Source organism: Neodiprion lecontei, chromosome 6, assembly GCF_021901455.1.
Source record: "Neodiprion lecontei isolate iyNeoLeco1 chromosome 6, iyNeoLeco1.1, whole genome shotgun sequence".
Lineage (NCBI taxonomy): Eukaryota > Metazoa > Arthropoda > Insecta > Hymenoptera > Diprionidae > Neodiprion > Neodiprion lecontei.
Window position 1 is genome coordinate 7,534,286 of NC_060265.1, and position 16,362 is coordinate 7,550,647.

At 37.0% G+C, this 16,362-nt stretch overlaps 3 protein-coding genes across 4 annotated transcripts; 2 read left to right on the forward strand and 1 right to left on the reverse strand.

Annotated features, from left to right (window-relative positions):
* Positions 1-9: 9 nt before the first annotated feature.
* Positions 10-2,229, forward strand: LOC107219956 (adenosine kinase). Of its 2 annotated transcripts, none has more exons than XM_046743380.1 (5): positions 10-350; positions 626-799; positions 913-1,183; positions 1,390-1,659; positions 1,784-2,229. In XM_046743380.1, the coding sequence occupies exons 1-5, from the start codon at positions 151-153 to the stop codon at positions 1,994-1,996; spliced, it is 1,128 nt and encodes a 375-aa protein (XP_046599336.1). In that variant the 5' UTR covers positions 10-150; the 3' UTR covers positions 1,997-2,229. The 2 variants fall into 2 exon arrangements, with proteins under 2 accessions (XP_046599336.1, XP_015513816.1); XM_015658330.2 differs by having other exon boundaries at positions 13-350; positions 1,796-2,229.
* A 20-nt stretch (positions 2,230-2,249) lies between these two features.
* LOC107219953 (zinc finger matrin-type protein 2) lies at positions 2,250-4,108 on the forward strand. Its single transcript, XM_015658325.2, has 5 exons — positions 2,250-2,389; positions 2,599-2,819; positions 2,907-2,980; positions 3,115-3,260; positions 3,319-4,108. The coding sequence occupies exons 1-5, from the start codon at positions 2,378-2,380 to the stop codon at positions 3,460-3,462; spliced, it is 597 nt and encodes a 198-aa protein (XP_015513811.1). The 5' UTR covers positions 2,250-2,377; the 3' UTR covers positions 3,463-4,108.
* A 10,406-nt stretch (positions 4,109-14,514) lies between these two features.
* Positions 14,515-15,692, reverse strand: LOC107219958. Its single transcript, XM_015658332.2, has 2 exons — positions 15,506-15,692; positions 14,515-15,343 (listed from the first exon to the last, which is right to left on the reverse strand). Exons 1-2 carry the CDS (start codon positions 15,586-15,588, stop codon positions 14,914-14,916), a joined length of 513 nt encoding a protein of 170 aa, XP_015513818.1. The 5' UTR covers positions 15,589-15,692; the 3' UTR covers positions 14,515-14,913.
* Between the last annotated feature and the right edge of the window lie 670 nt (positions 15,693-16,362).

Genomic DNA, 16,362 nt, shown 5'->3' on the forward strand with positions numbered 1-16,362 from the left:
AAAGCTAGGGTACAGCTAGAGGTTAGGTTGGGCTAAACTGACTGCTGAATCTGTTAAAGTATCATTCGACCTAACCTCACCCAAGCAATCCTAATCGCATTACGTGTCCTGCTTGCAGTGTACCCGTTGATTTACTGTAAATTATTACAAATGAGTGACGAACGATTACTGGCCGAGGCCATTCGATCTTTGAAAACCCCGGCTATCGCAGGCTTCGGCAATCCGTTGTTGGACATATTTGTAACATTGAACAGCGATGATATGTTGAATAAATATAGCCTAAAAGTCGACGGAGAGGAAGAACTACCCGCAGACAAAATACAACAACTTATCAATGAACTTCCTTCAGAGTTAATGACTATCTCAATACGAAATAAATGGAAAAGAAACAGACACATACAGCATCTGCACTCAATTTCTTTCATTTTCATTACTCACATATCTTTCACCCTAGTAGAATGAATACTCGTGCTCTTTTAGTTTTCAAGATCAAAACAGTGAAATGAGTACGAATTGAACTATTTTTCAATTGTTCGATGTAATGTCTAACATTCAAATCATTTACGTGAAATAACCACATAGAAATAACTCTTCGAATATTCAGTATTTAATTATTAAATTACAGATCAGAGCAAAATATCAGTCCTGGAGGCTGTGCTCAGAATACAATCAGAGTTATTCAATGGTTGTGTGGTGGACAGAGTGGACCGCAACTGGGATTGTTCTGTGGAGGACTTGGAAATGATTCTCGGGGGAAAATACTCCAAGACATGGTTCGAGCAATAGGAATTGATGCTCGGTATTTTGTTTATCTATGGCATACGACCAGACTTAAATTTATGAATTGCAGAATACATCTAACAGTCTGATTTATACTAAGGTTCTAATGCCTGATTCTTAATTTCCTCCTAGCTATGCAATTCACCCTGATCTACCAACTGGTGTTTGCGTATCAATGGTAAAGAGACCATGGCGGAGCCTCGTAGCAAATTTAGGTGCTGCTAGTGTGTATACTTTGGATAATCTGGCGCAGCATGATTTGCCGTTAAATTCACTGAAAATAATTTATATCGAAGGATTCTTTATAACGCATAGTTTTGACGTTGCTTTGGAGTTGGTGAAATTGGCTCGAGATAAGGGTATTACTGTAGCATTCAATATCAGTGGCGAATATATCTTCCAGGTTACGTTTCTATACTTGAATAATGTGAAAAATTCTATTAATTTTGTTGCTAACCTACTAACAATACATTTTATTCCATTGGAAATCTTTTCGACAAAGCCTAAATTAACTTGGAACTTGTTGTAAAGAGTTTTGTACTGATATAAAATTACAAAAAATATAGTATGTACTATTCTCAAGACATTCAAACTTCTATATTCTTTTAGGAGCATCAAGTTGCCATTTGTGATATGGTTGGTTTGTCCGGAATTGTATTTGGTAATGCCAGAGAGATGACAGCTTTGGCTCGCGTATTAAATCTCCAGTTCAACAATGTTCAGGAGATCCCATTCCTTCTAAACAATTTGAAAAGGGTCACAGTTGGTGCATCTAGTAAGAATGATGGCAACTGGTTGTCAGATGAGGGTATCATTGTGATGACTCAAGGTGGAAAATCTCCTGCCATCGTCGTTTGGGGAGAGGGTGAATCTGCACAGGTACAAATTGAGGATTTTAATCCTGAATGATAACTGAAAGAATTTGCAATAGCGATGTAATAAATTTCAATCTTAGAATAGTGAAATTACAGGTAAATGAATACAGCTTGAGTTTAATATCTAGATAACGTTTCAGGTTCTACCCGAAATTCCTGAAAACCCTGTACTGGATACAACAGGTGCGGGTGACTCATTGGTGGCTGGTTTTCTGCTCGGTGCTTTAGTTGGACGTAGTCCAAAGGCATGCTTGAAATTGGGCTGTAAAGTAGCAAGCATGATCGTTACTAGAGTTGGCGTAACCTTTCCAGAATCAATACCGGCCCATTTACTACAATAAATATACAATACAAAATTGGAATCTCTTCAAAGCTATTTGAACTTTCATCTAACAAAATAAATAGACCTAGTTAATTTAAAAATTTTTGACTTCATTTTTAAATTAATTGCCTGTGTGTCAGTCGGTAAAAGACCGTGGTCGGTAATAATTCCGTGATACATACCTCGTGCTCTAAGGGGGTATATCACTTGGTGTTTTTCTTTTATCAACGCAGTTATGAGTTTATCTCTCGTTCTGTAGATGGCGTTACAACTAAATTGGCTTTAGCTATACTAGTGGAAAGTGAGGAAACATCAAACAGAAGTGAACAGAAGTTTGGGTAGGAGCCTTAGCTGCAGGATTATTTACGTGCGTAATAAACGTTCAGCACTTATCGTCACAATGTCCTCTACGGTGAGTAAAATACAAATATTTAATAATAAAACGCAGAAAATTAATCGTACACACATTTTTGATGGTATTCTCTTACAATGAACGATCGTAACCTCAAAATTCGACAAACAACCTACGAAGGGTATGATAGTTTGTTAAAATTGTGAACTTTACTGTATTTTGATGTAGTATATCGCTTCATGGAATATTCCATAATTTTTTTATTTCAGCGTCCTGACGATCATCGTCGGAAGTGGAATAGGGAGGAATATGAACGTATAGCGCTACAAAGGCTTCAAGATGAGATTGCCGAAGAGGACTTGGGTATTCCTAAACAGCCAGCGGTTAAAAGAGAGCTGCTCAAACAGCGTGATTACAAGGTTGATCTTGAATCAAAACTTGGAAAAAGTGTTGTCATCAATAAAAATACACCATCATCGCAGACTGGAGGGTAAATTTTTCAAATCTATTTGAAAACTTTTGGCGATTTATCACAGTAAATATTTTTAGTTCTTAACATGCTTTTTCCTTTCTATAGATATTATTGCAATGTCTGCGACTGTGTCGTTAAAGACTCCATCAACTTTTTGGATCACATTAATGGCACGAAACGTAAGTTTACAAATTTTCATTTATTATGATAAAAGATCTTCTCAATTTGTCGACCTGCATTTTAATCAACATATGTCCATTATTCCATCTTATTTCCCTTCATGCGTAACTAATAATGTAACTCCCACTTACAGATCAACGTAACTTGGGAATGTCCATGAAAATTGAACGCTCATCATTGGATCAAGTTAAAGCGAGGTTCGCTCACAACAAAAAGAAATTGGAAGAAAAAAAGAAAGATTACGACCTTGAACAGAGAGTAAAGGAATTGAAAGAAGAGGTAATTATTGTTTTGAAAAAGTCGTTATCGGTCAATAACCGATTATGTTTGTTCTCAGGAAGAAAAAATCAAGGAATATCGAAAAGAGAAGAGGAAAGATCGGAAGCGGAAGTTAGACGAGGCCAATGAGGACGACGCAGGACCTTCTGATGAAATGGCTGCAGTTATGGGATTTTCTGGCTTTGGCTCAAAAAAAAAGTGAGATAAAAATAGTGAAATTGATATGTTTCATTCTCTACTTGATGCGCGTGTAATGAACATGTTCCCAAAGTGTACACGGACGACTAAGATGAGTTTGACATCTTCAAGTGCAATTGTGATAACTCAATTGTCATGTTTCTGTTGGATGCTCATAGGATGAAAATCTGCGTTTGTTTGACCAGGTAAATTACATTGATTATAAACTATAATTTCTCATGAAGTGAATTATTCGTATTCTTCTTAATTAAAAAATTAAATAACAGATATATGAATAACTGCATGTCGTATATTTTCGGAAGTATGAACTGCGAGAAAGAAGCAACATTTATCGAATGTACGTATTATAATTTTATTTGCAGTGAACATTGTCGGTAACAAATTAATTCATAAAACGTGTTTCACTAGAAAGTATACCGTACAGTGAAAATATAGAATAAATACAAATTAATGATATTTAACAAAATGAAAGTAAGTGAATAATAATTTTACATGAATAAGTTAACCTGTTATAAAGCAAATGAGGATATGAAAAAACAAAGATTAAGATTTTGATTGAATATCAAACATACTGCCACATTAGTTTTAATTGGGATGGAAAGCTTTCACCTTATAAACTTTGTCATATTCGCAAGAATAATTGGACAACATTTTTTCTGGACTTAAAGTCTTTTCTACCCATGTTTCACTGTTTATATCATGACGTCTACGTTTTCGCGGTATTTCATTGGTACCTAGATAGTCGTTGCCAGTCGTAGCATCTATTTTATCTTGATTATCTAACCATTCTCTCACAAATGCTTGTACATTTTTCGAAACACTTGAAAAACTGTTGGTGGCAGAAAATCTGCTGGTACTGTGGTCTGAAATATTTGAGTTACAGTCACTTGTTTCAGGAAATGGATCTATCGATAAATGCTGGATTTTTGGGAAACTGTTTTGAGGTATGTTAATCGTTGTAGATGCTTGACACTTTTCTTCAGATGTGTTACAAGCTCTGATCACTTCTGTGTCAGTAAAATTCTGATTTTGATCAGAAACATAGGGTCGCTGAAGATGTTGCTTTGTTAAGCTGAATGCAGCAATATCTTCAAGTATTGCAGGTTGCTTCGGCAAGTAAAAATTGCCTAGGTGTTTTTTTTCACCGACAAAATTTTTAGATTCGTACTTGGGACTGTAGGTATAGTTCAACTTAACAGGTGACCTGTTTTCTAGTTCTGATTTTTGCTCTTTTATAACCGAGTTGCAGATCCTGGATGAAAATTTCATTGTATTTTCATCTTTCTTTCGAATCAAGGAACGCTTTCTGTGTGATCGCAAATACATGGCCTGTGTGATCTCAAAACTAGAGTCCTTAACTTCCGTGAAAGGCTGACTCTCCTGTTCAAAACTCGTTGTGGAATTTTTAGATGATTTGATATCAAATTCAATAGAAGTAAGTGAAATAGAACTGATGTTAGACAGCTGGGACCCGATGTGTTCTGAGTCAGTGCTTAACGATTCATTAGGTGGCTTGTACAAGTGAAAACTTGTACATCTGACATTATCCACCTCTGCATATTTGGTAACAGAATTTTTCTCAATATTCTTGAATAAATCACAAAGTTTGAGATTCTCATCTTCACTTTGATTTATTTTGGCACTTTTATAAAAGGTGGATTTATGATTAGTCAGACTTGGCATTAAACCAGGTTCATTTTCTATGAATTTGTTTTTACTTGTATTTTTCTCCACGTGTTCAATTTTACGTTCTATCAATGCTGGTACAAAATTTTCTTTTTTCGTTTGATTATCACTAGCACATTCTGACAGAGCGACCTTCGCATGAGAAGGTAATGAATAGTTTCCGAGTTTAGGTAACTCAGTAAAATGGCTTAATTCTTGTGTAGAATCATCTGAGTCACTTAGGCCATCTGAAAACATTCTTGAAATTGCATTACTGTAATCAGATTTGTTGTAGATCTTACTTTTCTCGTTCTTTGCAAATAACCATATCGAATTTTCGTTACTAGTAGTTTTTTGCGACTGTTGCTTTTTCAGAGCAGTTAAGGACGATGACGTTGACTTTGAATTTGCACCATTTGATGCTAAAAAACTAGTGTGAGCGGGCAGACTGCAATTTTTCATGGCTTTCCCACAGTACATTTGCAAACTCTCGTTTATGCCTTTATAGTTACTGCCCATTTCCCATCTATCGATGCTGCCAACAAACTTTTTACTCAAATTGTCTTTTACAATTGATGATACAGTCGTCTTTTTCTTACTCTCGAATGTCTTGGGCATTTTTCGAAAATATCCTTAATTACTTTCCGTCTGTTTTGTTACCGGTACCATTCAGTATTGTTTGATGATTTATATCTGTTGACATAACACGTATGTAAAAAATTAAGTCATATTGGCTTTTACAATGCACAGTTAATAATTGGTTGGAATATTTTGTCGGTGTCCTTTCAATGTTAATTCACAATTGATAATAATAAAATTCATTGACGTTTGAACTTATTTTATATATATTCTAAATTCATATACACTTATGTGGCGTTAGAAATTACGAAGACGAAATAAAATTTCCATATTTGTGCACTTATTAATGAATCTTGGTCCCGGATATGTGTGTATGCACGCGCGCACACACACACACACACATATATATATACGGCATGCGAGATATGCCTCGCGTGGTATGTATTGGTATCAATAAGTAATGGTATATATAGAAATAAAAATGTTAATGGGTGTACTATTAGGTGAGTTTAGTCAGCGACAACCGTTAGCTTGATCTTTTAGAGATATATCTCACTTTTTGAAATATCGTTGCTTTACTACCCCGCGACTCATATGCCTAACTGGTTGACATATTATAATTACTTACTAGATACATAGATATCGTCAGTTGAAGTTTTGACCGCAATTTAGATCCATGATTCATTATGAAATCAGTTCCTGAAGAGCTTTCAGCTATTAACCTAAGCAACGCGAAGTTGGCTTTGAATTCGATATGTAAGTTTAACTATGTGAGTAATTCAAAATCTGGACGTCCTAGTTACCGATATTCATCTATCGAAATAGTGTGGCAGTAAAAACTGCTCATCAGTATCTGATATTTTATTAAAAAAAAGAATCGCTCTTGTTTCGAAATTCGAATTCGCCCTACTTTTACGTAAACGTTCGCGAAGGTGCAGGTAGACGGCGTAGCAATACATATTTTCGTGGACGAAAAAACAATTGCAGCATGGTACACGCTTCGCGATTGTTACTCCGTAGAGTCCGATACTGGAAGCCAGACTTTTTCCTCTCTAGTCGCGTACAGGAGAAAAATCTCTCGATTATTACCTACTTTGCACGCGAAGTGGCGAAGTTGTATTAATACGGCAGTTAAAATCGGAATTATCGTGATGAAACGAAAGTGTTTGCGCTTCGGTGTGTGTGCGCGGGAGATAGGAGAGGGTGAGAGTTGAGGATATATCGCATCTAGTTGCGGAATGTACGCTCGCGAAGCGGGACTAAGATCGTCGTCTAGCCAAGTTCAGACAGCTCGCAGAGCCGTTTCTCTCGCGTCTGCTGCCTCCTTCGTCCCGACGACGTCGTCGCCCGTGTTCTTCTATTCGACGTGACCTGTGAAGCAGGTTCACCGAGGGCCTGCGATCTTAGATCCCAGCTCATCGTCAGTCGGTTAGGATCCGCCGTGCGCAGGTGTTCTGAATCGTCGACAAACCGTTTGGGCGACGCGACAGCATATTCGTTCGGGAAAGGAGCAAGTGGTTAACATCGTCGAAAACACATCTGCAATCATATCGAAACTGTCCTCGCGAAGGGTGAGAACAAAAGACGATGGCATGCGATAGGAAACACGGAACACGGTTGATCGAACATTTTGCCGATAATAATTGAGCGTCAACAATAACAATTGGGTGGTGTGAGCGGTATTTATCGTCGCCTCAGAGGTTCGGTGAGTGAGAAACATCACATTGGATATTTCGGCGTAATTTGGGGTGATTCTTCGCCGATTTTTTTTAAAACGTTAGCCGAGGATTAATCCAGTGTGAAGTTGCGCGTATCCGTGCGTGAGACGAGTCATATTCGCAGCGCTCGCTTGTTTCCTCGTATTACAATAACACGCTGTCAGTGTATATATGTATGTGTTGCGTGCTCTTTGATTGAGGAACAGATGTGTATACTCGCAACGACAAAGCTGTTGTATTTCATTACTGTATCTGAAACTTGTGAATGAAAGACGTCGCGCGAGTTCTCTATCGTGTTAATCCCATATCAACTGACTTTTCCGTCCGTAATTGCTTCGACAACCTTGACGACCCACCGAACGAGAAGAACATGCCAAGGACATCGACCCTCCAGCCCATCGCGGAATCGAATACTTCGAAAGCGAGTGAGTATATATTACAATTTAATGTAGCATATATTGTACCACGGACGTATTAGATCGAAATTGATCGCCTGCAATGTGCGCAGACTTGCAAAAATCGGTAGAGCTTCTAGCAGTTGTACAAGGTCCAAAATAAAGTCTCTGATTCCGGATTGAAGATGAAGTGAAAACTCTTTCGGCATCGAATCTAATTATCGCCACAGCCAGAGTCGCGTTGGTCAAGATTTAAAAAATCACACGCTGAGCCACAGGCATTGCACTTTTATTTTCATTGGAAAATTTCGTCCGTTACCGGTTCCGCCAATGACTTTTCAAGCGTATAATCAGCTGCGTAGATCCGAGCATTCGCGCTTCTTGGATAGAAAAAAGAATGAAATGCTTAACTAACTATCGATATAATGACGTAGTGGCATCTATCATCAATGACGAGTAAGCTTGACGTTGACTGACAATTAGTTTTCGGCTAACACCATGCCCCGCAGGACTGTTCGTCTGATTGTCGGTAGAACAACCGGGAGATGTTGTTTTGATAATTTGCATTTATTTCTAATTAAAAACTCATCTGCCGCTGTACAATCTGACGTTGCTCATTGTAACCGAATTCATTCCAAGCTTTAAACGAAAGGTTAATTAGCGTTTGGGGATAAAAAAAATGAAATATTAATACCGCAAGCCTCGTATTCACCGAATGCAGGCTATTAGGAAAAAGCCTTTTTTACGACGTATAATTTACCGTCTATAAATCGAACGGCATTCACACGAATATAACCGAATTCTAGACTAATATCTAATGCCTCTCTCTCTCTCTCTTTCTCTCTCAACATACCCGAAGATGACCCGTTGATTTCTCAACTATATGAGTATACTTAAAAACAATAAAAAATAAATATGTTTAAAAAAAAGAAATTCATAGTCGTTAGAAGACGATGTTCAATATCCATATTATATATTTCGGTCAAGTCTCTCGTTCGCTGAATGAGTATTATGTGCATCCTAGAACAGGGTACAGTCTGTACCTGCACTTCTCAAGGAAACATGATAATCCTATTAGTTTCTAGTCGGAAGCGCGTCTGCTCATAGTCTAGTCAATATTTTCCATAACTTGTCGCCTTTTTTCATTTTCTTCGTAACACAGGCTCGCTCATCATACTGATATTACTGCAGGCAGCGTGTTTAGAAAAGCTTGTACTTTTTTCTATCACATATCCGATAGATTCTGTCGGACTTCTGCAAAGAATTATATTTGCAATGTATCTAAGACCGAAGTGAAATTCAAGTATTTATTAATCTTACGGTATAGCCGAAAAATCCCGATCGATATTATTTATAAGATACTATAAACTATGCGAAAAGAGTTTTTTTGGCATTGATTTTATACTTTCGTAAATCACCGACCGTCACGGCGAAAGTCGTTTCAAAGATTCATTAAAATGGCCTGGTAATTTCATATGGGATCAATCTAGGTATATAAACCGTATCTTTTTTAAATTCGTAATCTCATCACATGTCTTCGCTCGTAACATTCGCTCGATTTCGAATCATCGCGTTATTAAGCTCAGTATGCATGTTTTTCTTTTTTTTTTTACGGTCGTTCGTCAAACACCTGGCGTCGTTTGTGTATTCAATAATTATAATTCTTACCCGTACCTAACGTACAGCACTACTGAGACTATTTAACGGGGTGTCGAGATTTCCCTTCTTCCTCTTTGGGTCAGTGTGTTAGATTTTTTCGATCCTTTCGACATGACTGGAATTCAATCACATCAATTCTCTAAATTGTAAAACCGATGAGGATTTTTACGATTACTTGGTACATATCGTAATTCAACTTTCTTCCATAATTCATCTCATCGTTGCAACGTTCTATATATTGATTGTTAATTTGTTTACATCCAGAAAAAATTTACACTCAGTCTGACTGTCCCCAAATTTTCTAATCCAGGATAACGAAAAAGAAATATGTAGGTAGTTTCAGTATTTCGTCCCAGTCAGAATATGCGAATATTATACAAATTAGTAAGATATATTTGACGACAGAGATATTATGTATAAATTTATGGAATCTTCTCTATGTATTTATATGTGTAGAGATGTATTTTTTCAATCACGTTTATCGACTAATAGGTAACCGACTGATCCTTCAAAAGCCTAAGATAAACTAGTCGAGCTAAGCAGGTTTTTTTGACATTTCTCGCATACTCACTGCCATTGGATGTAGGTAATTGGGTATTTATCGAGCAGCGAAACTCATAGCTTTATTTATCTATATCCATTTGTTAGAAACTGAAGATCGATGCTGATTCCTGTCGATCGCTTGTACACGAATCCACAGCATTATGATGCGTCGATGTAGATGCTGTATAAGGTCATAATTATGCGCTCAATATATCGACTCGTTCGGCGCCTGCCGTTAACCGAAAATCCAAAATACTTCGTTATCTGTTCGTGAGTTGGAATAAATTTATCATATCGTTCTTCCCCGACTCCTTTCACTACTTTTCGTCTTATGATCTTAACGGCGTGTTAAAGTTTCTTTTCTTTTTCCGTACATATCGTACCGTCGATTCAATTCCGACTTTCTACAAAGATTATTTCATTTTATTATCATTATTCATACCGTGTTTGCATTATGCAGTACGAATCTGAAAATTTCGCCAACCTTTGTGAATTTTTTTTTTTTTTTATCCTTTCTCACAGAAATAAAATAATATCATTTGTGGGAAAGTCGAAAGTTTATAACAAACATCAATTATACAGGTAATCGACGCTCCATCATTATCAATTGCGGACGGTTCAACAACTCGCTTTCGCTTTTATTTATACATGTATATACATATAGATATATATTATAGGAAGTTACTATATAATATATTCACTTCCGCACAATTTTATAATCAATTATTGTATCGTTGACTGTGCACCTTTTACATCCTCGTATCGGATATCGTAATTGCATAGCGAGAGAGAGAGAGAGAGAGAGAGAGAGAGGAAGAAAGATTCAATTATGTCAGAGTTTATCTCTATGCTCTTGATGTGAAATAAACTTTCGGGCTTACGGCCGAAATTTTGCTCCGCGATCTGTAATCGTTATTGCAATATATGCAAAGTAGTTGCAGTATTTTTGCACAGCATTTTTTACATTTAAGTATATATATATATAAACACAGTTGACTTTTTGCGGCTGTTGGAACGGCGTGATTTCTTAATCGTTCGGTATATCGTGGATTATATAGGAAATTACGGACAAGAAAGACACTTACATGTGAATCACGAAGCAAAAATTGCAATGCCGATTATTTTGCTCGGGACTCGAGCTTGTGAGATGGAAATATACGTGCCGCTTACTGTCTTTACGGGGCTTATGCAGCCAAAGATTTACACGATGAACACGGTGATAAGATCAGAATTTCTCTTTAAAATCTAAAAGAATCATATTGACATTCGATGATTTTGATATTCCGTTCGATTCGACAAGAGATGGTATCACCGCGTTCTTCCTTTTCTCTCTCTCTTTCTCTTTCTTTCATAACGCGTAGAAAAACCACGTTGCAGCGAAGACGATAAATCTTTCCGTAGATCGCTCGTCCGTTCATTCATTCATTCACGTGCAGTGTGTGCTGCAGCGACGACGAAACCGCGCACGGTAAATTATTTGAGCCGTGCTTCTTCATGCAGCAGGTTTCTCGATCTCTCCGTGTATCCCCATTTGAACTGTGCAAATAAATTATGATCCTGAGTGAAAATACGACGTGAGAAATGAGGAAATTTGCGAAGGGGGTGAGATCGGGATGCGGTGGATTGTAAAAACTTGCCGCAGCGCGAATTCGACGCGGAATATGTACGCGCGATGACGCTCGTTTTATAGCACCGGTCGGCGTGTTCGTGTGTTAACCTGGATCGCTTATATACGATGACGGAGAAACTTTTGCAACGGATTCCCGCATTGGGGACCTTTTGCTTTTTCTTGCTTTTATGCCGTTTCACGCGAAGATCATGCCAGAAAATTTTTTTAATTTTGACAGTAAGAATTGCATCGTCAAGATTGCTTAGACATGGCGTAAAATAGTTTGAAACCGTTTGAGACCGCTTAAAACCACTTTGAGTACGTTTGGAATTACTTGAAAATGGTTTGAAATCAATCGTAATTATTTTGAAAGCATTTGCCATCATTTAAGAATCGTTTGAAACTCATTAAAATCGGTTTCAAACATCTTGGAATAATTTTCAAACCGCTTGAACGATTTGACATACTTTGAAATCGTTTTAAATCGATTGTTATTTTATCTGTAAACGAACAGTACCTGGAATAAAATTCATTAAACGTTTCGACGATGCAACCAAAAGAAAGATAAAGAAGAAACTTAACCGAATCATTTTATGACCAGAAAATATTATGTTCTTTCATTGTTTGTTGAAAAAAAAACTTTGACACTACAATCCGAAATGTTCTGTTACGACAGCAAAATCAAAGAATCGTCGGTAGCTATTTGGAGTACTTAATTTGGACCCTTTAGTATTCTTACCACCTATTTCATATGCGTTCTTTGTATATTTAGAGAACTTTTGAGCATATTTTTTTGCGGTTTTTTAAGCTATTTCTGACAGTATACTAATAGGTTTTCAATATTCGAGGGTAATTATTGCGATATAATGTAAATTATTACTGTTAGAAACAAATTGATTTACAAAAAATTGTGAAAATTGAAGGAATAATTCATTTCCGAGAAAGTTACGCCTCTACACATAAACGTGTATTACATAAATTACAAGTTTTGGGGTCGCTTATTACGAATCTGAAATCAGATTTTGAAAATTTAATATGGCGAACCCAATTAGCGACCCCGAAAACCTCTGCATAGAGTTTTTAGATCGTATTCGATCAAAAACGAAATTTCCGTCTGCCGTATTGGATCGGCCATTTTGAATTGTTGGAAGTTGATTTTAGATTTGTAACCAGCGACCCGAAAAATCATAGAATACCGCCTTGTTATAAAATTTAACCCAGCACAATAATGTGTACCTAACTCAAAGGGTACAAAACATACCGGGTCAATCGATTCTTAAAACATCCGCTCTGCCGTTCTTGCATATTTGTATAACAACGTTTCAATTTCAGTAGAGAAAATAGCGCAGAAGTAACTTTCTTTGATTTCTTGTTTGATTATTTGGTCCTTGGTCGTGAAATTCTTCTCTTTTTGCATATATGTAGAATACGAGTTGGTTTGCACATTATCGTTTTACCGATATATTCCAAGCGTTTCTATGTAATGTACGTTCCTTACCATGCCACAAATTTATTTGTGTGTGTGTTTGTGTTTGTATCTAGACGGGATTCATTTACGCGCGAAAACCGGTGGTTACTATACACGCGCCCATCATGCGAGAGATGAGAGCTTTCTACTTTCGAAGAAACGTGTGATTCGAGCTAAGTTTTTACTCATTTTTACGACTTTCGCATGATATACGCGGATGTCGACGATTTTTAAACAAAAAGAGGAAATCGTCTGCGTCAATATTATATAGGTATATTTTATATCCAGTAGCAGAAGTTTCCAAAACATACATTATATGTATACATGTGAAATATATTCATGACAAATGAATTACGATAAAAAAAAAAAAAAAATTTATTCAAGCCTACTCTCAATATGATATTCATATTAACAAATAAATCTGTATAACAGCCATGGTATGGTATACGTATAGCTGTACTACAAGTTGGCTTTGGTGCAGACGCGGGACGAATTCTTAACGCGACGAGCTACGCGCTTTAATGCTGTGAAATTGACCGATGCAGCTAGCTGCTGGACTATCCTCACTGTACGCGATCTCTGTTCTTCTATCGTACAGTATAACATCAGACGATACTTGTATCTGTGTAAACATAACGTTCTTCGATAATATCCCGATGATTTTTCTTATCATCATTGAATGAGGCACGATATTCCCGCAAGCTAGCTTAAGGTGGTGAAAAGAAAAAATGTCAAGCAGTCAAACAAAGAGAGAAACATCGTCGCCAAGTGTATTATAATGAATTATTCTTGATTGAAATACCGTTCTGTTGTCTATTTCTACATTTGTCAGTTTACGTCCGACGATTGAAGATTGATGCGGCATTTTTTCGTTCGTATTCACTGTTCCCGCATTATTATATATAAACCTCACCTTCGCTATGCCAGCCATGCAATTATATCTAATCTTGGATGCCGGTGCGTTGAAGTGCAGAGGAGAATAAGGATCGTTCTCGTATGCGTGAGCTTGACGCAGGATTTTCTTTGGAACGTGACATCGGTGCGTCAGATACAACCGCGCGCAATGCGCTGATTCTGCACACGCTTTACGCGGTGGTTTTTACATTGGTCATAATCGTCTGGATTTACAATTTTCACCGAACGTCTTAATCATAATCGTATGATAATATTATCGTATTTGGATAATTGAGGGAATGGTCGGTGAGTTTGGTTGCTTTCGTATACTTTGATCTTGATTTTCGTAATTAGGAACACTGGTGTATACTTATGTACAACGGTTTGAGTTATTATCGTAGGCTCGTAACTAGGGCGAAATATTATTGAAACTCGGTCAACTTCTCCTAATTGTTATTCTTTTGATATAATTTCATTTCCAAATTCTTGCATATGCGTATAGAAAGGAAAACACGCGAGCCTCCCGAATATTATGATTCACTTCTTCTATCCTACGGCTGGGAGGAAGTTGCGTTTTTTTTATTGAGAAAAGTGAAAAAGACGTAACTTTGCCAGATTAGGATTTCCGGTTACGGGATAATTAACACGATAATTATTGTTCATGTGCTAAATAGAAAGTGTAATTCTCCATTGATATACAAAAACTATTATTATTATTATTACCGAAGTATAACATTCTTAAGATCATCTCAACTATAGATATATTGTACAGAAATTGGTTCGTTGGCATTAAAGTATACGATACAGAACACGTTAATTAAATAATAAATAAGAAATCCATTGATAACAATAATAATTGCAGAGATCAATATCGATAGGCGTCATGGTCCTTTTACGTCTTGCGCTGTATACATATAATGATAAGTCACGGGTATTCATCGATCGTATTAGAATTTTCTGCAACGTATCGTAAAATTTGTTCGGTCCAATTCCTGATTTCGTCCATAACGATCACGGTTGTCAAAGTCTTTGCCGAGTTGTCTTTGACGATCAAACTTGGCTCGCTTTTGTAAGACTCGATTAAGACCTCCAACTGGTCTTGAGATCCGTTTTCGCTCGTGTATTTTATCGTCACCCATTTCTGGCCAATTCCCCCCTTCTCCACACTAACGAATCCCTTCATCGCAGACGCCGCTACAACGATGTAATTTATCCTCATGTCGTTTTTCGTACTGTAGAAAATTTCGGACGTAGTCGATATCGGGTAGCTCGTATTGTATCTCACTATTTTCATATTTTCCATCCGCCGTTGATCCTCCGTTATTTCATCCCCCAGTGCTAGCCACCTTACACCCCTATGTAGGTTATATATTAGAGATTTGATTATCAATAAGGAGAACAGAAAAAGGGAAATTCTGCAGTGCGCGGGTGATCGGTGGAAAAGGAACAGCTGGAGATTTTCTTATACATCAACAATCAGTTGTTTGGAAAAATTCGCAACACACGATTTTACGTACCGTTCGTTTAACGTGACAGAATACGACAGGCTGAATATCGCGGAGATGAAAATGGACCGAATCAATCCATCGCTGATCGTCATATTGACCACTGTTGCACGACATAAACCGGTCTATCCGCTTTACAGCTGTAACATGTGTAGCTGGTTAGTCCGTCGTTTAACCCAACCGCTTATCTTGCAATTAACTGAAATGAAATTCATGTTCCAAGATCCGAGTGTGTGGCTGAATATTTATATTATACGCGCGTCGTGAACTTTGGATCCTGACCTACGTGGCATTGCTGCAATATCGTATATCCGATATATTTTCATTCGAACACGAATATTTATCCGTCATTTTTACACGGCGTTAATTTTTGTTCAAAAAATTATTCGATCTGTGTACAACATTTACTTGTGTGGCGTTTTTTTAACGACGATTTTTTTTTTTTTTTTACATCGAACCGTGTAATCTTGTTATTATTCATACAGTTCAGAGGTGAAATTTAATTACAAGAGTAAAGTGTTTTAAGTAGCTGCTTGTCGATCAATTGACTAACGACACGTGGATTTTTAATATCCGAATAATGCGGAACCGGTTAATGCGGGTTTGAAATCAATAGTTGATACGCAAGATAAATTTTTTGCCATAATCATAAAATAAGCTGATTAACGAACGCATTAAGATAATGCTGGGAAAAAAAAATCACGGACTCAATTACCAATCATTTAAAAATTCACCAATTGCAACTGTCGGCATACGATTTGGGTCAAGTGAATATTCAAGATCAAGACTATATTATTGTATGATTTTAATCATTACGAGTCGAGTCATTTATTTCTCAACGCGTCTCTCTCTCTCTCTCTCTCTCTCTC